Consider the following 21,743-nt stretch of genomic DNA (forward strand, 5'->3'; position numbering starts at 1 on the left):
AGGTACAACAGTGCCTCTAAACAGATGACCTTGTATACAAAAACTTGCTCGGACAAAAGAGCACCCAATACATGGCTCACTCGCTCCCCGTCTGCCCGCCTGCACTTCACTCCATCCCAGACAAGGCAGGACAGGGTCAGATGGGGAATCACTCGTGTCCATTCGAAATGTAGATCTCTCAAAGAGCAAAACAGATTTCCAAATAAGGTAATGGTCCCCAGCCGAGGTAGCTTCGCCAATCAAAGGGTTTTGCTTGAGATGAGATGCTAAGAAACATAAGGCAGTTGAAAGTGGGCCATCAATCAGGTCTCAGGGGCCTCTCTATTGCGGTGACTAAAAAAAGGGCTCATTCACATCTAGCCATGAAACTGCTTCAGGAGCCGTATTAAAGAAATGCACTCTTCCCTCCGCTATGATCCTCAGACGTGCAGGGTACAGCATGGCATAAACCATGCCTAGTCTAAGCAGCCGCTGCTTCACCTCCATGAACTTAGCCCGCTGCTTTTGCACTTCCATTGAAAAGTCAGGATAGTACACCCGGTTGCTATTATAATGGACGTTAGCCTTTTCTCTGGCCAGTCGAAGCACCCTCTCCCTGTCCTGATAGTGCAGTATGCGAGCCAGCATGGGTCTGGGGGCATTGCCAGGTATAGCCCTAGTAGGGACACGGTGCGCCTGTTCCACTGCAAATAAAGGAGAGAAAGTCTCTTTGCCAAACACCTCACAAAGCCAGGATTCAACAAATTCAGTCAGGTCTCTGCCCTCCACTTTTTCAGGCAGGCCCACAATGGGCACATTGTTGCATCTAAGCCTATTTTCTATGTCATCTGTTTTATCTTTAAATTTGCGTGCAAGCCATGCAGTATTGCGGAAAACAGCAGGGGTGGGAGCTAGCCATATGAGAGCCACCTCCTCTGTTAAACCTCCCAAGCGGCCCCTCACAGAGTTAACTGAAGCTGTGCATGTGTGTATAGCCTGTAATATTTGACTGTGTGGGTTGATTGTCGCCCCCTGCACATCTCCAGGAGGCTCAGACTGATCAAAATCCATCAGGGCCAAGTCAGCAATCCCCTCTCCCTGGACAGTCTCTCAGTCCCCTCACATGCAGACACACACATGGCGCTCTCCCTCTCCTCCTCATCCACTGTCAGCAGGTGTTGCAGTTTCTTGGCATACAGGAGAATATCGCCATAACTCTCACCTGGAGGGAGCGAGAGTTTACTTTTGGTGCCCGTGTCCTTAGGTTTTTTTGCGCCTCTCAGGCTCCTGTGCGGCGTCGTCGCTCTGGCGCCATTTTGGATTTCCTGGGCCGCGGCATCCTCCCTGTTCTTTTCCCCCTCTAGTCATGGTAGCAAGTGTATGAAGTCGCCCAGACATCCACCGGTACCGGGGGGTGCTCAGGAAGCGTCATCTGCCCTGTACGAGTCCTGTTCGGCCGGGGAAAGGATCGATGGCAAGGTGCCTGGACGGGAGCTCCATGAGAACGGTCTTCTCACATGCAATAATCCAAACAACCAAATCACCCAAGTGGATGACAGGCGTGCTGCTCTCCTCAGGCAAGCAACTCCAAACATAAGCACATGAAAGCGAAAAGGAGGCGCAAACACCTAGTGTATTACCCGTGGACACCTTTAAAAAGTTTTATTAAAATGCCAAAGACCTACTCGCAGACATGAAGAGCAAAATCGCGTAAAGAGTCCACCACATGTGGAATGGAACATAATCCTGTAATAGGACCTCTGAGCGTTTCGGTAGTCAAGCTCCCTTCCTCAGAGCTCTGAAGGACATGTTCCATCCCACATGAGGTGGACTCTCTATATGAATTTTTGTTCTTCATGTCTGTGAGTATGCCTTTGGAATTTAATAAAACTTTTTAAAGGTGTCCACGGGTAATGCACTAGGTGTTTGTGCCCCCATTTCTCTTTCTTGGTCTTCTCACATTCCCTGCTCTGCCATGCCCCTTTTGTTTTGTTTGAACACTAAAGTGTCTAGTAGCCTGATATAGCAGTAATGTGATTTCTTCTGCTCCCTCTCTCAAGCTGCAAGACTGATATGGGAGGTGCCGCTAGTTCTCTGCTGACAGGACTGCATAAACCTTGACCTTGTCTGATTGGCAGTGTGCCAATAGAGAAGCAGATTCTGCACTCAAGCTCCAGCCTTTATAGAATGTGAAAGCAGTTAACCCCATACATTTCGAACAGCATTTGAGGCATAGGGGGATACAGCATTGCACAGACAGAATAGAGCAGAGTAACTGTCAGAAATCGTTAAGAGTGGGACTCTGCTTGTTTGTAAGGGGTTTGCGGGACAGTTCTTTCAGTCATCAATATCAACCTACCTAATGGAAGACAACACACAGATTTAACCCCACAGCTGCTGGGGAGGGAGCTGAGCAGGGAAATTACCATTAATCCCTCAATGACCAGGCACTTTTACTATGTGACCAGCTGCCACTACTTGAAGCCCCCTACTTATTTTCAACCTGTCATTTCACACACAAATACACACTTGCATGGACATGCACACTTACATACACGCATGCACATAAACGCATACATATACATGCATATCTCCTTAATGTATCTATAAAATAGAGCATCTGTACAATGTATGCAGCCAGCTGCAGCAATACTGACATTTCTTTTTTTTTTTAACAAACGTTTTTTTTAATTTCAAAAGCAAGTTACAAACAAAAAAATACAGAGCTGTGTTCACAGTGGACAAAATCATAGGCAAGTAAAAGGGCAAGGTACAACATACGCACACAGTAATAGAAGATCTCCCACACCCGCAATAAAGTCACAATACAATTGGGAGGATTCCCACCACCCCCCCCCCACCCAAGCAGCCACACCCCCCCCCCCAGCTGGGGGTCGATCACCCCAGCGGGGTCGGCAGTCAGGAGCTACGCCAGCCATAGGGACAGCGAGTGAAGGATAACACCACCCAGTAAAGGGACGGTGAATCCAAAGAGAGAAGGGGAAAGAGGGGGGAAGGGGAAGGGGGGAAAGAGGGGGGAAAGGGACCCCAAAGGGAGCGGAGCACAGCAAAGCGGAAGAGAGGAGGTCAAGAGAACAGGCAGAGGAGAGAGCGCAGGAGGGGAAGGGTCTAACCCAGCCCTCCCCTAGCCACCCACAATCCCCACACCTTGTCAAATTTCTGAGGACAACCCCTGCTCATGTAGGTGAGTTTATAGAGCGGCAATACAGAGTCAACCAGGGTCCGCCACCTTGACAGCAGCGGAGGGTCAATACTGACATTTCTAAAGGAGAAAATGTAATTTAAACTCGCTCATGGCTGTAATGTATTCTCGGCTCCCGGCAATACAGAAAAAAAACATGAAAAAAAGCGTAGGTGCCTCCCCCCCCAGTTCATACCAGGCCCTTCGAGTCTGGTATGGTTTTTAAAGGGAACCCCACGTCAAAAAAAACGGTGTGGGGTCCCCGCAAAATCCATACCAGTCCTTATACGAGCATGCAGCCTGTCAGGCCAGGATGGGGGGGGACAAGCGAGCGCCCCCCCCCCCTCCTGAACCATACCAGGCTGCTTGCCCTCAACATGGGGAGGGTGCTTTGGGGTGCCCCTCAAAGCACCTTGTCCCCATGTTGATGGGGACAAGGGCCTCTTCCCGACAACCCTGGGCTGTGGTTTTGGGGGGGGGGCTTATCAGAATCTGGAAGGGGCCCGAAGATCTCTCCCCATCCCCTATGTGAATGGGTATCGGGTACATCGTACCCCTACCCATTCGTAAAAAAAGGAAAACTCACAAGTGTTTGACGCTCGCCGACCTAAAAAATAAAAAAAAATTCCAAAAACGATTTGCCTCTTCTGAGGCGTCTCGCCATATGCAATTCTTTAGCTTTAACAGCTTTTATAGGCAAAGGGTGGTGCCACCCAATTACTTCACTCGGTGGCCCTGCCTCTTCTGACATCATGTGACGTCAGAAGGGGGTTATTCAGGGGGGAAGGGGTACTCGCTCGTCGCACCCTTTCCTGGCCTGCCAGGCTGCATGCTTGGATAAGGGTCTGGTAAGGATTATGGGGAGGACCTCATGCCATTTTTTTTTTTTTTGACGTGGGGTTCCCCTTAAAATCTATACCAGACCCAATGGGTCCCATTACCCACCTAAATACAAGGCAGTTTAACCCCCTTTTTGCCTAGTCCAATTTTCATTTTTCTGTGCTCATTGGCATCTATGTGAAATCCTGGTCATCCTGGCACGGCACTGCTCACAAACTATAAGTGACGGACACCAAACTTGGGGAGCACTGAGAGGGGACCCAGGACCACAGCATATCTACACATTTTAAAAGTGCGGTATGTCTGTACACTAGTGATGGACCGAAATTGGCTTTTCGTTGCCGATACCGATATTTTGCTGATTACTTATCAGTATTGGCCGATATTTTCACACATGTAAAATTTTGCAAAAAAACCCTAGATTTCAACACAAATCTCTGAATAAACATGTTAATCGTTGATTAACATTTTTAACATTCTTTACACCTTAGCTGCATGAAAACTGATGTGAAATGCAAATGACCCTGCAAGTGCACTATTCCTATCATCTAATTGTGCATTAATGCATAATAAAGTTCTGCAGTAGTGGACTCACTGCAATATTTTTAATTCACTACTGCAGTGCAGTTAGTGCAAAACTGCTAGGAAAAAAAGCTAGGCAACAGCTACACAGTGGATTGGACTGGAGTCAGTGGACTACCTCTGCAGTATGGCACTCACTGCAACTACTGCATTCAGTGCAAAACTGCTAGAAAAAAAGCTAGGCAACAACAGCTAGGCAATACACATACAGTGGATTGGACTGGAGTCAGTGGAGGACTACCTCTGCAGTATGGCACTCACTGCAACTACAGCAGTCAGTGCAAAACTGCTAGAAAAAAAGCTAGGCAACAGCTACAGTGGATTGGAGTCACTCAGTGGACTACCTCTGCAGTAGGGCACTCACTGCAACTACAGCAGTCAGTGCAAAACTGCTAGAAAAAAGCTAGGCAACAGCTAGACAGTGGATTGGACTTTTTGCAGTAGGGCACTCACTGCAACTACTGCAGTCAGTGCAAAACTGCTAGAAAAAAGTTAGGCAACAGCTACACAGTGGAGTTGATTGGAGTGGACACTTTTCAATACTCCCAGTTAAAGAGGAAGTAAACCCTCCTCCGCTGGTGCCGTTCCTTCAGAGCCCTGTGCCGTGACCGTCGGCTCCCGCGCGTGTGCACGGGAGTGACGTCATGCCGCGATCCCGGAAGACGGGCGACTGGACATGTCGCCCGTCATACAGGTAAGCGGGCGGCACGGCGGGGGATCGTCCGAAGGTAAGTATTTCATAATGAGCTAGTATGCGATGCATACTAGCTCATTGTGTTTCTCTTTCAGGTTGCAAAAAAAAAAAATTTATGGGTTTACAACCTCTTTAAGTAGAACAATATAATGCAGAAAGCGGAACAATTTCAGCATGTCCATGGTCACCTGTTAAAGGTCTTCTGTTTTGTTCATACAATGCTGCCACTTCATAAACATGCTCAGGAGTGGAGGAGCAGACAGAGAGAGGTATCTTCTAGCATGGGAAGCAAGTCTTTTGTAGCGTGCCTCATTTTCTCTCCGCCACTGAAGAGGATGACTTCTGTCAATTACTGCTTCTTTCAAATAGACATGAAGTTCATCATCCAGGCTCATAGTTGCAGATTCAGAAGAAATTGCATCCTCTGCACAAGGCCCTAATAAAATACTGAAAATGTCATGATAAATTTGACCACGGTGAAGAAGATTCTCTTCTGAAGAGCATGCTGCTCTTCATAAAAATAGTGTTCTGGACTTGTCTTTTCAGCAGGAACCTCCTGTTGAATATCTTCTGTCAGCCATTGTTTCGCCTTAGCCAATCATCATCAGAAGAGAAAGCATGGTTCTTGTATTGAGGATTCAAAAGACTTGCAAGCATAACATTTTTATTCTCTTCATGTTTCTCAAAACGTATATCAATCAAAGCTCTTTGGCTTGACAGACTATCATTTGAAAGTTGGAGGGTGTTGTGTGCCATGACACAGAGATCTGACATTAGTTAGCCTCATTCCTTTCCGCATTTTTGCTCCACTGTCTCGAAGTTGCGCAAGCATCACTCTTGTCATTGTTGATTCCCCATTCTTCAAGCATGCCTAGAAACATTTCTCTATTGTACTCGGTGTGGGATCCTTGCATCACTTTTGTTTTCAACACCAATTGCCTTTTTTGTCCATCAGCTGTCAATGAAGTGGCATGTAAGAATGATTAGTGACTCTGACTCTATTTGTGACCAGCAGTCTGTGGTGAATGAGAGTAAGTTGCCAGCATTCTGGTGAAGCTTTGCCAGCATTTCGGTTTGATAATACTTCGCACTCTTCAGTGTGTAGCTTGGCTCAAGTATGGACATCAACCGCTGAAAGTCAGACACCATTGTAAATGGCTGGTTATCAGTGACAATCATCTCTGTGATTACTCTGTCCAGCAGTTGGGATCTTCCATCTGAATCTAGACAGTGACATGTGTTTCTTTTCACAAATATCTGTTATTGTTGCCTGGGATAGTGGAGGAGGTATTTCAAAATACATTGATATTCATTTTGTTTTTTCTGTGCTGCATGATGCAATTCATTATGATGAATTCTTAGATGGGCCCAAAGATTTGACGTATTTTTTGTTTTTTGCAGTTACTGATCCCATGCTTATGATGTTTGTACATGTGTTGCACACTGCTGCTTTTCCTGGAGAAGGTTGAGACGAGAAATAGTCCCAAACTACAATTACTTTTCTCTCCTCATCCATCTCCATTTCAATTTGAAAGACAAAAAAAATATTTAAGAAATGGCTTGCTGAAGTTGCTGCTGGCACTGGCACCCTGTTGTGGGTTGGTGGCTGATGCCTGGCAGTGTGGGTGGTTGCTTGCTGGCACCCTGTTGTGGGTTGGTGGCTGACGCCTGGCAGTGTGGGTGGTTTGTATGCTGGCACCCTGTTGTGAGTTGGTGGCTGACGCCTGGCAGTGTGGGTGGCTTGGTGTCACCCTGTTGTGGGTGGCTTGCTTGCTGGAACGCTGTGGTGGGTGGCTGGCTTGGGGTCACCGTGTTGTGTGGGTGGCTGGCTTTGTGTCACTCTCACCCTAGCCTGTTGTGGGTAGCTGGCTTGCTGGAACACTGTGGTCACTGGTTATGGTGGTGGGCGGGTGGCTGGCTTGGTGGTGTCATCTGGGTGGTTGCTTTGCTCGCTGGAACCTTGTTGTGGAGTGGGTGGCTGGATACTTGCCTGCTGGCACCCTGTTCTGTTGTGGGTCGGATGGCTGGCGGCTGGCAACCTGTTGTGGGTGGCTGAGGCCAGGGCCTGTGGGTAGATGGATGGCTGGCACCGTGACCGGACTGCAGCTGGCTGTAACACAAGGCTGTGGGAGGCGGTCTGAAGGCAGAGAACGTGTGCAGTGCGCGGTGAAATGGCGACACGTATGGGTCGCGCAGGCGTGGGAGGCGGTGTTAGAAGGCAGAACATGTGCGCGCAACATACGCAATGACGTCACGAAAGTGATATCGGGGAAAGTGCATATCGGCCCTGCCGATAATCGGTCGATCTCTACTGTACACTACACTGATTGCACTAAACTATCTCAACACACTATCCACTAATTACCTGCCTAATCTCTAGTATAACACTATAGATGGCTGCCGTGTCAGCACCAGCCTTATATAGCGTAGGGCGCGGACTTAGCCCCTTAGGCATTATTTGCTAAACGCACCCTGCTTTTGGCCAATCATGGCTCAGATAGGACATTGTGCTGTGATTGGCCAAAGCATACAGGTCAGGTGCATGCTTTGGCCAATCAGCAATCAATGCACTGCAACAGCGCAGTGCATTATGGGGCGCTCATCGGTGGGCGAACTTCCTGCCGTGCGCCCCATTTGTTAGTGTGTTCGGCGAACACACGTACAGCTGTTCCTGTCGAACATAAAGCCCATCCCTAGTACACATATACCCATACATACACACATGCATATATACATACTAGTGATTGACCGATATCGGTTTTTCGTTGCCGATCCTGATACCGATATTTTGGCCTATGCATATAGGTATCGGCCGATATTGGTCGATATTTTGTACATTTAACGTTTTGTAAAATAAACACAATTTTCGACACAAATCTGTTACTGAACATGTTGAGGTTTGTTGATTAACATTTTTAACACTGCAGTCCAAATTAAACTGCTAGAAAAAAGCTAGACAGTGGAGACTAGTCTTCTCCTCCTCCAACCTTTAGGTGGTGACGCTCATGTAAGGGTAAAATGATGTCCCATAGCATAATTCAGTTTACAAATGTTATTGAATATGCCCAGGGCTGCTGTTAGAAATCGCGGGGCCCCGTACAAACTACCTGGCAGGGCCCCCCCAAGAAAATATTAAAGATATATTTAGCTAAAATTACAACAATCACTATTAGCAGACACAAATATAACATAACTCGCATAATTCCTGCTAAATCTAAAAAAAAAAACTGTTATAAAAAAGATGAGATGAGAAAAATATACAGGCTGGGCAGTTGGAGTTCAGTGATCAGACAGAGAGAAACAAAGTTACAATTTACAAATAAACTCCTGAGCAGAGATAAGTGCTGGGAGGGGGGGGGGGTACACAAGGGAGGGGGATTAGTGAGGGACAACTGTCTATTTCTCAACAGATAAAAGCTGATAGGGAGAGGGACAGATCAGATTCAGGTGCTGGAGGAAGATTTCTGTATTTGTTGTCCATCACTAATCCCCCCCTCTGTGTGGGCCCCTCCTGTGAGTCATTACCCTTCTTTGCCGGTCCACTCTCTCTGGCCCCCCTATATCCCTCGGTCCCCCCTGTACTTTGTGCCTTCTCTCTGACACTAATACGCTGCCAGTCTGTAGGAGTCCGCTGTACTGTATACCAAAGTAAATTGAAAAATTACTGCGCTAACTTACGAAAATATATAAAAGCAGCTAACACCAATCACTAGACAAAAAACTGATAAACCAATAAAAAACAAAAATTGTGTAGCTCTAAAAATGGTAATGTCCAACAACATAAATTGTCCAATCACAAAAACATTCCATGAGAGTGAAAAATAAGGTGATAAGGAATCCAACATGAATGGATGGTGTAAATCAAATAGTGCAGCAATTCCCGACACCAGTGAAGGTAGAAATTAAATTGCACTCACCAAATGGATGGGACCCCAAATACCTTTATAGTTTTTTTTTTTTTTTTTTTTTTTTTTTTAAGCCCGTAGCGTGTGAAACACACTCAAAAGACTTCACCCGGTGCATAAAAAAGTGCACACACACAAACGTGAGGAACACAAAAAGTGCACAGGGTGTGCGAACAAATGGTCTCCCCTCCGAAGAGGTAGGACCCGAACCTCGATCCCCCGGGGCGCAAGACTCCTGACAGGGATTTGAGGTACTCATGGTCTGTCTGGCCGAAACCAGACTGACCCCGTTCTTCAGGGGGACTGCCGAAACAGCCCCCACCGAGTACTAAGTGGGGCTCCCCCGAAGGGAGACCCCATGAGAGAGGGCGGACCAAGCCAAAAGGCCATATCCACCCCCTCCCAAGACTCAAGGTAGGGCCCGAGGACCCACACCCTACAAGTCGTGCCAAGTGAAAAAAGGTGATAGAAAAGTGACAAACCACAAAGAAAAGGCACACACAAACAAAAAGGTGGGGGAGGGGAAGTGGAGAGGTGAATTAGTGCCTAAGTGAAAAACAAAGGCAGGCCTTCCGGCCGGAATAAAAATTCCTCTGGTCGAAGCCAAAAGGCCTTGCCCAAGAGGCAGGTGCTTAAAAAAGTGTGCGTAGGTGCAGTGACCATGGTGCCGAAAAACTCAAGGCGAGCTGCCCCTCACCAGTGAGAATTAAGGCACCCCTGGGCTGCCACCCCAGGGGCACATACACTACGGGCTTTTTCTACCCCGGCCCAATGGCCAGACCTAGTGTAGCCCTTGCCTACCAGGAGGTTTGGAACATGTACAGCTTAGGGAGAGCCTGCCTACAACTGGGGACAAGCCTTTTGCAAGGCCAGATTCAACCCAGGAGGAAAGGCCCGCCCACCGCCATCCACGTTCCTCACCAATTACATCCAGGAGCAATACTAACCGTCTTTTCCCAGCTTTCTTGCTCCCTTCAAACTGATAGGGTCGGACCTATTCAAATCAGAAGGCAACGGACCCATCCGGCTTTCTCTGACAGTGCCTACTTCCCGGTCCTCCAGTTACGTCCAGAGCGCCCCGGTTCATTTCAGCCCCTGCCGATACTAACCCTCAGGGTCCATACCAACTGATAAGAACAGATACTACACTTGATCTTAGCCAAAAGGCCGAGAAGCGAGTGAAATATGCATGTATTGCACAAATGTACTGAATTTAATAATGTTCATATTTTGCCCAGGCATACATTTCAAATGTGAGTCACTGATCTGGAGCCAAGCTGCAGTTATGGAGTTCTGACTTTTCTCCCACTTTTCTGATCTGCATACTTGTTCATGGTCAAGTTGGTGAATTGGATATACGCACAATGAACAATTTTTTAAAATGTCAGCCCCAATATTTAATGAACCGGCGCATAATGCTTCTCATTAAATGTCATCCAAGAATGCCTTGAACCCAGGGTTTGACAAACCCCAGATGCAAAGGCTTTAAATTTCGTCCTGGCGTCGCCACCCGATTTTGCTTTACACACTCCGTGCGATTCAAAGCTAATTTGTCAAGCCCTGATGTAACATGTTGAAAGCAATGCTACATGTGCTGACTCTATTTATTTGTGATTATTGCAAACATTTACTGTATATAGCGCTGTAAATTTTATTCAGCACCTTACAATACTGTACATTTACCTCAGTTCCTGCCATCAAATAGTGTACACATTCAAAGGTTCCTATTTCACAAACACATAAACATACTAAATCAAATAGGAGCCAAGTAACCTACCAGCATGTCATTTGGAGTAGGTTAGGAAACTGGAGTACCCCAGGGAAGCACAGTGAAAACATGCCAACTCCATTCAGATAGTTGAGCCAAGGACCTGACCCCCAGGGCTGCAAGGCATGTTTGTGAACTACTGAACCACTGTGCTGACACGGAGGTTTATGTACTAAAACTGGAGATTGCAAAATCTGGTACAACTCTGCATTGTAGCCAATCGCCATTTAACTTTAGCTTGGTCAATTATGCTTTGACAAAAAAAAAAATGGAAGCCGATTGGTTTTCTGCCGAGCTGCACCAGATTTAGCACTCTCTAGTTTGAGTAAATGAACCCCACAGTATCACTTGTCTTTTTTAGCTGAGCAGACACATCACAATCAGATTGCACAACCACCTTTAGTTCTACCAAAAAACTTTGTAGGGCCAGGCTGATTAGCTGTGCATTTAACGAATCCTTTAGATAGGCCCTGACATTTATAGATTTTGGAAATCTGAAAGATTTACCGAGGTTGTTCACATTATAAAGTGTTTGGCCAGCTTAAAACCTTTTACTGTGTCAACATTTCTAGGAGCATGCAAGCTTAGCCTTTCACTCTCTGGGTCCTTATAAAAGGCTAAACAAGTTTGCAAAGCCATACTTTCCGTGACTACATGCCCCAGTGTGCATTAAACATTCCTGCAGGAGGACTGCTTTTCCGTCTGATATACATATATCCATATCCACTTGAGAATTTCGGCTCCTGGGCTTTGTATGGTTTATACTGTGATCAGCATAAGTTGGTTTAATGGTCGACTCTGTAAAATAAGAGAACATAAACATGCCACGATTCAAGTTTTTCAGCTCTTGAAGTTTGGCAGCAGATTAAACTGCACATTTGGATACCACATGCCGATTTCAATTAATAAGCTCTGGCGGGACAAAGCTGGAGGTGCTCCAACATATTCTGCTCCCCCTGTGCTTCCTCATACATGCTGTTTTCTGTACACACACACTCTTATATCCACAAAACCCGTATCTCACCAGTGGCTATCGCAGATTTAAAAAGTTGATGAACCTGTTAGACTTAGTTTGAAGTCTTTTTATGTACACATGTGCTGATCTAGGCTTGTTGACTTGGCAAACGTTTATGATAACAATCCACGCAAGTGTGAAAGTGACCTCCACGTGGTAATCACTATTTCCAGTGTTTTGTAGGAAGAGGGGGGTGGACCTTGGATTTTCTGCCTGCCACATGGCTTAATGGTGTCTGATTCGTTTATACTTTACAGAATTCAGCCTTTTTCTTTTTTTTTTCTCTTGACCTTTTATTTAGACAGATTTAAAGAAAAAATAATCTGTGAATGAAGCATAAATTACAGCCTGTCATAAAAGAGATTTAACAGCAGACTTTCTATGGTGAATGTTACTTAGAGCTGAGCTTAATATAATTCTTTTTGGGTGTACAAAATCAGATCACGGTTTAAAAAAACATAACCTTAGTAAATTCGCTTAACATTTGTATATGAAATAGCATTGTAACATTCTATTTCAAGATCTACAAATATATTTTCTGCATTGAAACATCCATGCCTGCCCCTTTCAGACTTGTGTGCAGAAATTCTGTCTGCATGGCTGTAACTCATTTTTTACCAGGTTTCTAAAATGGAGTTAAAGCTGCACACACCTTAGTGTTCATACTGAAAGTAAGTTTAGCAAGTTGCTCCAAAACTTCTACATACTTCAGCTTGAATGTGCTTTTCTCTATTGAGCTGTCAGACAATCCCCAAAGGTGTCGGGTAAACGTAGATGCTCTCTTGGGGAAGAAATTAGGAAAAAAACATATTGGTGGTATTTGGTGAGGAACTGCACATTTTAATGCATTATGCTGCTTCTGAATTGGGTTGGAATTCTTATTTGTTCTGTATTGGCAGGTACTGTTAAACGCCAGTACTGGTACAATATATGGTCAGGCTAATGGAAAAACATGGGATAAGAATACCATTAAAAAATACAAATTTCACTGAACCTGTAGAAATTAAATTGTAGCTAGCATAATACCATACTGTACTGTCACCAACTTAGAAATTGCAGTAAAAAGTACTGAAAAGTGTTTTAAATGTCTACTTGCAGTATTTTTCCTTTCCATATAGTTCATTTTTTTTTTTAGTCTTTTAGTGTGCTGTTGAACTGGCTAAGAAATGTTACTATTGCAGGGAGTTCATTCCCTAGCACAGCACCTTCCTCCTAGCCCTCTCCTCTTCAAGGAGTGTTTGAAGTATGATTAAAGGCAAAACTTTTTTAGTTTTGAAATGAGTGGAGAGGGATTAGAACACTTGTCAGGTTTTTATTGCTGTCTGTTCCCCTGTTAAGGAGATTCATCCTCTCCATTTGTCCTGTTTACCATTATCACTTCAAGTAAAAGAAAATCCCAAATTTTGCATTGTCCTCCGCAGAGTAATAGAGGGAAAAATCTTACAATGCCGACACTAGTTCTGATGGCCTGGGGGTCCTGGCTATGAGACGGGAAGTGAAGGTAAATCTATGCAAGTGACACAGAGGGTGACAAAAAAAATCTGATGGTTTATAACCCTCCCTTACTCTATCCAAAATGAAAAAATGTTTTGCATATAGTTCTACTTTTAAATTCTGTCTGTGCAGGGCACACTCCTCAACCCCACCCTTCACTTTACCTACCTAACACTTTATTTAGCTGCCAGGGGATAAGCGAAGGGAAATACTATAGTGTCACTTAAGTGGAGTATACACTAGTAGAAAATCTGCCGAAAATTCCCGTCCGAGGTAAAATTGTACGATTTTCGGCTAGTGTGTACACAACTTTCAGCAGCCGATGCCGACATTTTCAACGGAAAAAAACGGAGGGACAAACAAATTTTTATCGTCCGTCCCCAGATGACCAATTTTCGTTTAATGTGTATGCAGTACGTCCACGAAAAATCCGATACGAAAGACCGCGCATGATCTGAAGTTGGTGACGAATCGGAAGTCTAGGAACAAATGTCCCAAAAATAAATAAATAAAAAATCGGACTAGAAATTTGGTGAACATTTATGCACTGTCACCTAAAAACTGTAATGAACGCTGAGCAAGAGAGAGAAAAATCTGAGGATATTTTGTCCGATTTCCGTCAAGTGTGTACGGGCCATTATAAAGAGTCCCCATCAATGTCTCGCAGGTAAAGATCCTCACTTAGCTAGCAATGGCAGATAACAGGGCTGCAAATAGAAGGAATTCTGATGCAGGCACTGAGCACTCAAAGTACCTTTCAGACTGTTAGCAGTTCCTTTATTGCTGAGCTAGGCCTTGACACCTCTTCAGCCCCTTATTTGGGCTTCTTCACAGATGCACAATATGCAGCTTGTGTGAACAAAGCAGACCTTTTTTGCCACAATGATCTACTCCAGGGGCTATTGACACTTTGGGTACTAAACACTCTTCTGCCTCTCCACCCCTTGGTTATATTCGGTTGCTAAAACCTGAACTACCTGGTGCACTTGTATTTGCATAAGGTAAGAGGAATGCTGACGTTCTAGCAGAAACGCCACAATTTCATGAAGCTACTTATTCAGCTTCTTGCTACACGCTTGCTACTGTGAACTCTTTAGTTGAATCAGTATGTTCTAGTCTCTGGATATATCTATCCAGTGCTGCTCATCTCCCACGTATTCTTCCAAGCACGAAAAAAATGGCAGTTTCTAGAAAGCCTTTCCCTATTCTAGATCAAGCTAAGTGGGCCTTATATTATGACTAGCCCAACTCATAGAGGCAGTGCTCTCCTTCTGATAAGTTTGCTGCCTTTGTTCCTGTATAAAAGGGGAGTTGAAGAGCTGGACTGCTCTCACTGTGGATCTAGCCATTCTGGCACTACCTTCTACACTAAACCATTCTGGTACACAGACGCTATATGGCTGCCCCCCTCCATTGTAATTTACTGTGCTATGCATATTTTTTCCTAAATCTCCTTGCAGCTTACATTCACATGGTGTATGCAGTCCTCTTAGGGTGGATTTCAATGATTTTTAAAATTTTGCATCATGACACCCAACACCCCATCATACTTTCAAGAACTATCACTGTATTCTATTTACTGCATTAACCAGCCTCCTAGCTAGTCTCCTGATGACTTGTCACAAAGTCTACCACACATTCAGTTATGTGACTGCTCTGCAAACTCTCTCGCCTAGAGCTCCCGATTATCTTTTGCCCTGAGATTTGTTAGGTACATTCCAACCTCTAAGTTATGTGCCCTTTCTTCTCAGAAACATGCATACTCTGTATTCTACAATCATGTGAGGTAGTTCTCACCTAGTGTGCTATAAGGGAACCCAATCCTAGAAGTTGTTCCATTTCTTATCAGTCAACTTTTGCCCTTGGACTCACAAGATGCCTAGCCCCTATTACCTGTATAAGGTTTTGGTTACAGCGCACTTGTACACGCCATGAAGCAAAAAGTTGCTCCTCTTTACACTGTTGCAGCTTTCATTGGCCCTCTAAAGCCTTCTTCAGGTGCTGTTGCCCATGCAGAGCCTGCCTCTTGTGCTAAAATAGGCCCTCTCTTTATCTTCTCCTCCATAAAAGTAAACATGGGCGTTCAGCCAAGTCTAGCATTAATGTTCCTGCAGCTAGCTGTGGTAGAAATCCCTTGGAATGATGAAAACTTAGAGCCAACTAGATCAGTCGCAGAAGGAAAGTGTGACACCTGTTCCCCATACCTTCTACTAAAAATGTTTGCATCACTGTTTGTGGAAGAAATTAGTATGTGCCTGACGGTGGGGCTGCTGTTTAAAGTGAACCTCCTGCTTTGCCCTGTATGGCTGCCACTAGTGAGCAGGTGATGATCGATAGCCAGGCCACACACAATGAGCCAATGATGTCATGGTCAAAATGGCACAACCCCTGAAAAGCTAGAATTGCAGTACAGGTAGGATGGGTTTACTTATGAAAGGATTATCATTTCCATTTAGTGACCTGGGGGTATGTTACTTTTAAATTTGCAAGCAAATAATCCCTTGCTGTGTTGAAATCTGTCTGGAGTATGCAGTATATATAAATTAATTGCTACAGAGACAGCATTTCCACAAATAGTCTTCCGGGAAACATCCTGAAATTCTCATAGGGCTGTGATTTGTCTTGCTGTCCACTGTTTGACTTTCTAAATTTCTGTATACTTATTCTTTGTAAAAATAGTTGATCCATGTAGAATTGCTTTTGGCTGTTTATAAACACAGTACAAGTATTTGTCTGGTATACATGGGTCCTACCAGTCACACGTCAGATCTTAGACTTGATCCATTGCAGATTTACTATCCATTTGTTTAGCTGGGCAAATCCTGTGTGAATTAGATGTTAATATTTATTTTGTCACTAGTTTGGATATATGAACTTTACATTTTTTTTTTTTAAAGAGTACATTTTTTACGGTTTTATTACAGATGCACAAAAAGTGCACAGGGGAGGAGACAGGCTTCCCCCCTTGAAAGATTATAGTGTAACTCCTGAGGTAGGCACTTTAGAAGGTGCAAAAAACTTATAACAGAATACAATAAGGTCAGCTATAAATGTAACGTGAACCAGGGAGTCATAGGGCTAAGCTTACTTGGGGAAGAGTACTATCTGTCAACACGCTTGGACAAGGGGTAAGGGAACAGATGGTGAGAAAGAGGAGTCGGGAAAGGGGGGGTTATTGGCAGCCAGAGCCAATCCTACAATATCAAGAATTCAGTTCATAGGACTTGGAGATGAAGAGAGTTGGAAAATTTGAGGCAGGTGCTCCATGTTGGTGGGAAAGGTTTGTGGTGATCCTGCAAATGGGCTGGTAAATCCTCCAGGTTCATCTTGTGATTAAGCAGCCTAACCTACTCGGTAACATGTGGGAGATATCTAGATTGTCTAGGGATAAGTGCCCTGCCCCATTCTTTATCTGTGTTAACCAATAGTTGTAATGAGGGTTAAGCCCACCATAGACTGTTCAATTCTCAGCTGATTCAGCAGCAACCAGCTGAGATTTGAATCATGTATGAGCAGGCTGAGTGTAGCTCAAGTTGATCGATCAACTTGGGTACAATCAGCCTGCTGGATTTTACATGCCCTCATTGCTAGAAGCCGTTATGGCCAATAGCAATATTTACTGTGTTCTTTTTGCGGGAATGGCTAAGCCCACCCCCCCCACCCCCACCCCCCCCGCTGGGAGATCACAATGACCCAGTGGAAGGAATTTCCCTCTAACACTGTGTTGGGAATCAAGTGATTTTTCTTTCCTGCAACCTGTGTTTTGCAGAAAATAAAATTGTTCCGTCTATGGCCGACCCTACTGTGCAAGCAGTTTCCTTACATTGGTAAGTTAGGAGTGTCTCTTAGTGCACATAAATGAGGTTCTTTTCCATCCTAACTGGGTGGGCACATCTTGTCTGCTCATTTATCAGGGAGATAAAATCATGAATGTTAATGTCCCTATAGTGATGGGGGAGGTAGGTTACATACCAGGCTATGCAGGATTTGGAGCTAGTTTGGTTATTTCACCAGAAAATGTGCGTAACATCAGGTTATGTGCAGTAGAAGTTTTTGTTTGTTTTTTGACTGGGATTGACAGCTGGGACCTTGCACTAAAGAAAATTTAATTCCCAGCAGCTGGCAAGTTTCCAAACAAAAAGGGTATCTTGTAGAAAATACTGTTGCACTCTGTACAAGAACTGGTTGCAATCTAGATCCCACAAAATAATGGTGTTGCCTGAGACTTTTTCTCCTTCAAGCTAATTTTTTTTTTTTTTTTTTTTTAAACTTTAATTTTTTCTTACATTTTCTTATGTCTAAATTAACTCCTTTTAAATCTGTCTACAAACTGCAGGCAGGTATTCTGCATGTAAATGGGGAAGGCCTGGGAGATGGCCTTGACCCCCCTTGCTTAATAGAGGCATTCCATGCTTTAGAATGAGAGTGACCACCATGAGGAGCTTGTAGACAGTTATATAGTGGGTGGGCAGGTACCAGATGTTAACACTTAAGGTGAAATTTAGAAACCTCTTCTAAAATAAGCAGGAAACACTTTTATGTTATAATGCTGGTGTCTAACTGGGAAATAAAACTGTAGTTTGCAAATTCCCATCGTGTAAATACTTATTCCCTTGTACCATCTGTGTGTCTGGTCCTGTCTGTATTTTCTAACACTTCATGGTATTAATACAGGAGAAACAGGTTCACCAGGAACTGTTGACCAGAATTTAAAGGACACTGCACAAGCAGTGAGTTAATGTCCTGTTAGCTGGATACAAAAAAGAGCAAATATTGGTGATCGTGAAATTCACTAATGGTAAACTACACAAATGGCAGAAAAGCTTGTATTGCCCTGAGTTGGCAGCCTCCACAAAACTGTAGCATCTGTTATGTAACTCCTTACAGCATACAAGCAAATTAAACCAAGAAGCTTGCCTCTTCAGAGAACCACTGTATCCTCTGAAAGATCCTATATTGGTACCAGTTTTCTAAGTCACTGTTGCCATTCACTCCCACATGCTGTGTTGCTCATGTCGGAATGCTGTCAAGTTGGGAGGTAGTGAGCGCCCAATGCAGTGGAAGTGGAAAATTCTATGGAGGGCTCTGGTAAGGCTTAGAAAAAGGTGCAGAATTGCTTAGCCTGTACTTTGAAACCTGGGGGCAGCCATTGCTGGCCAGCTTTTCAGTGCAATAGCTTTTACTGATTTCATAGAAATGAAAATGACCGCTGATACACCTACACAGGATGACAACCTTGTCCTAAACATTCTGAAAAGTAAATGCCAACTAAGTGGCTGATGTTAACACTCGAGTCCAATTAGGTCAGAGTATCTTGGGGAGAGTGCACTATCTAGAGTAAGATAAAGAACATGAGAGGGAAAGGATGGACTCAGGACCAGGTTTGGATAGCTGGCCAGAGTTTAAGATTACCAGTTACTTCATTGCCACTGGCCTCAGTAGTTTGAGTGTCGGACTCTGGAACAAGCATTCAGTGAAGAAAGTCAGAAGGACCAATCTGTTTACTTTTTTCAGGTCCGTGCCTCAGAAAATGTCAGGCACTGGGTCACGGTGACAGCCAGGAAACGACTGAGAATATGGAGATTGCCATGGTGTACCTCTTCTGAAAATGCCGGTCTTTCTTAACCACATTATGCTTTCATTCCTTGTGGACTGTTAAAATGGGCTGATTTAAAAGAAGCTAACATGGTACCAGGTGGCACAAATGCTACGTTAGCTTTTCTATCGTCTAGAGAAATGTTTAATTCAACATATACAAATCCTTATAGATTAATGGTCTGACATGGGATGCTCTTATGAAAGTAAGCAAAATATTTTATTCTCTATACAGGTGGTTCCAGTCGTTTTGCATTTGCTGACATCCATAAGCAGTGTTCGCCTGTTTATTCCAAAGGATCTTCGGCCTCTAGATAACAGACAAAGTGTCCTTAAGGCTATCCAGGTAAGTTAATATATTTCTGAAGAATGTGCTTAAACTCTGATTCAATTTTACACTGTATATTTATTCATGCAATGAAATTAGACCTGGGGCGACAGAGGATTTAAAATTCTGCAATTGTTGGAAGAAATGTGGTCTTAAAGCAAACGTGCCTATGGGCATATACCTGATCAGTTCCCCGCCATTTCTGGCTGTACAGAATACAGCAGTGACATGGAGGTTGAAGGATAGAACCACTCTGCTGAGTTACTAATACAGGCATCCATCACTCCCAGAATTGTCAAATGCTGAGACTGCAGCATTAGATTAGAGGGAAAGTAGAAGGCATAAGCCGCTGTGGAGGAGATTGCAATGCCTCTTCTGTTGCTGAGAACTGTAATTTTTATTTGTTTGGAACAGGACAGGCTCTCGAGTGCAACATATGCTTGGCTGTGGAAATTCAAATATTTACATTTTCTTAAGCAGTAAGTGAACAACTTTTAAGCCCAATTCAACTTTGTTTAAATCAGCGAAATACATTCCAGGTTGCTGCAAAGAAGAACCCTTACTGTCTGTGTGGAAGCAGTATTCTCTCTGCAGAGGTCTGATAAGCAAAATTTTGAGTTGGTCGTATACCTCTAATCAGCAGAGCGCAGTAACTTTGTTAAACGGACAACTCAAAGTTTTGCATAGTTACATAAGGTTGTACCCCAAATAAATTTCTCTGAGCGTCAGTAAAAATTTACATTTCCTGTGTGCTGTATACCACACACTTGTGACCATGCACACTGACAATAAAAAATAGTCTGGTAAGTTCTGAGTACCATTTATAAATAGGCTGTCCACATATGAAGTAGGAAGAAAGCATGATGATCCCAACTAACAGCTATTTTGTACTTGACCAAATAGCTTCAATTTTACTCAAGCCCAATACTCATTGGCTGTCATTTGAGATAGTTCTCAGTATTTAGCTTTTTTAAAATTTTAGTATTTTACCTTGAAATGATTGCTGTGTGTCGTCATCGCAAAAGAAAATGAGGCAGCACGCTTACAGTTCTCTAACGGTTTTGTGGGTTTCCTACTGACCACTTTGGCAATAGTGGCTGCTATTCAATCACACCAATTACTGCCTCTAAAGCTGTAATGATGGTGTAGCTGAGCTACTAAGATCTCTCTGGCTCCAGCAAGTTGAGGGCATTGAAATCCTGACACTGCACATTCTTTACAATATGACTTTCTTTGGACTCCAATTCTGTGCATATTTCTTTTTTCTTTTTATTTATACGGGAATTCCGCAGTGCTTTTTGAATTGCCTGTGAACAAAAAAAAGTGAACTGTGAAATCACAGCACCGCAATAATCGACTTTCTAAGTAGAAGAGCCTCAACCCCCTGAATCCCCCGGAGTGCAAGTCTCCTGACTAGGTCAAGGTGCTCTGGTCCACCTAATCTGAAGCCAGGTGGATCCCACTCCATAGGGATCTGTTGATGCTGGTCCACCATGTACTTGGTGTGAGGGTTTTTCCAAAAAGACCGAAGGCCACAGACCTTCTCCCTGATTGTAGGACAGGCCCTAAAAACCTGCACCCTCCATCTCTGTAAGTAAAAAAAATAAACACAAACCACAGTACAAGTGCCCGTGATAAATACATGCAATAAAAGTACCAAGTGCCTGTGAAACTCAGTGGGGTCCCAAACAGTGTTTAATAGCACTTCTGAGACCCCACTTTTTTTTTTTCAGCCCGTAGCGTGTGCAACACACTCAAAAGACTCCGCCCGGTGCATAAAAAAGTGCACACACACAAAGTGAGAACACAAAAAAGCACAGGGTGTGCGACAACGTATGGTCTTCCCTCCAAAGAGGTAGGACCCGAAACCTCAATCCCCCGGGGCGCAAGACTCCTGACAGGGACATAAGGTACTCATGGTCTGTCTGGCCGAAACCAGACCGACCCCGTTCTTGAGGGGGACTGCCGAAACAGCCCCCACCGAGTACTAAGTAGGGCTCCCCCGAAGGGAGACCCCATGGGAGAGGGCGAACTAAGCCAAAAGGCCATATCGAACCCCTCCCAATACTTATGGCAGGGCCCGAGGACCCACACACTCCAGTCTGTGCAAATAAAGAAAACAAAGGTGACAGTGCAGGTGACGGACTCCAAAGAAAAAGACAAACAAAACATAGAAGTGGGGAAGGGGAAGTGGGGAAAGTGCAATGGTGCCATGTGAGGAACCAAGGCAGGCCTTCCAGCCGGAATAAAAAATTCCTCTGGTGCAAGCCAAAAGGCCTGTCCCAAGAGGCAGGTGCGAAAAAGGTGTGCATAGTGCAGTGACCAAGGTGCCGAAAAGACT

At 44.4% G+C, this 21,743-nt stretch overlaps 1 protein-coding gene across 1 annotated transcript in view; it reads left to right on the forward strand.

The window, feature by feature from the left end:
- The window catches only part of MTREX (Mtr4 exosome RNA helicase), a 232,204-nt gene that overhangs the window by 116,823 nt on the left and 93,638 nt on the right, over positions 1-21,743 (forward strand). The window contains exon 20 of the mRNA XM_082255208.1: positions 19,310-19,420. Coding sequence (XP_082111334.1) covers positions 19,310-19,420 — 111 coding nt within the window. The remainder of the gene's footprint in view (positions 1-19,309; positions 19,421-21,743) is intronic.

The sequence above is a fragment of the Pelophylax lessonae genome (assembly GCF_965119305.1).
Source record: "Pelophylax lessonae genome assembly, chromosome: 1".
Taxonomy (NCBI): domain Eukaryota; kingdom Metazoa; phylum Chordata; class Amphibia; order Anura; family Ranidae; genus Pelophylax; species Pelophylax lessonae.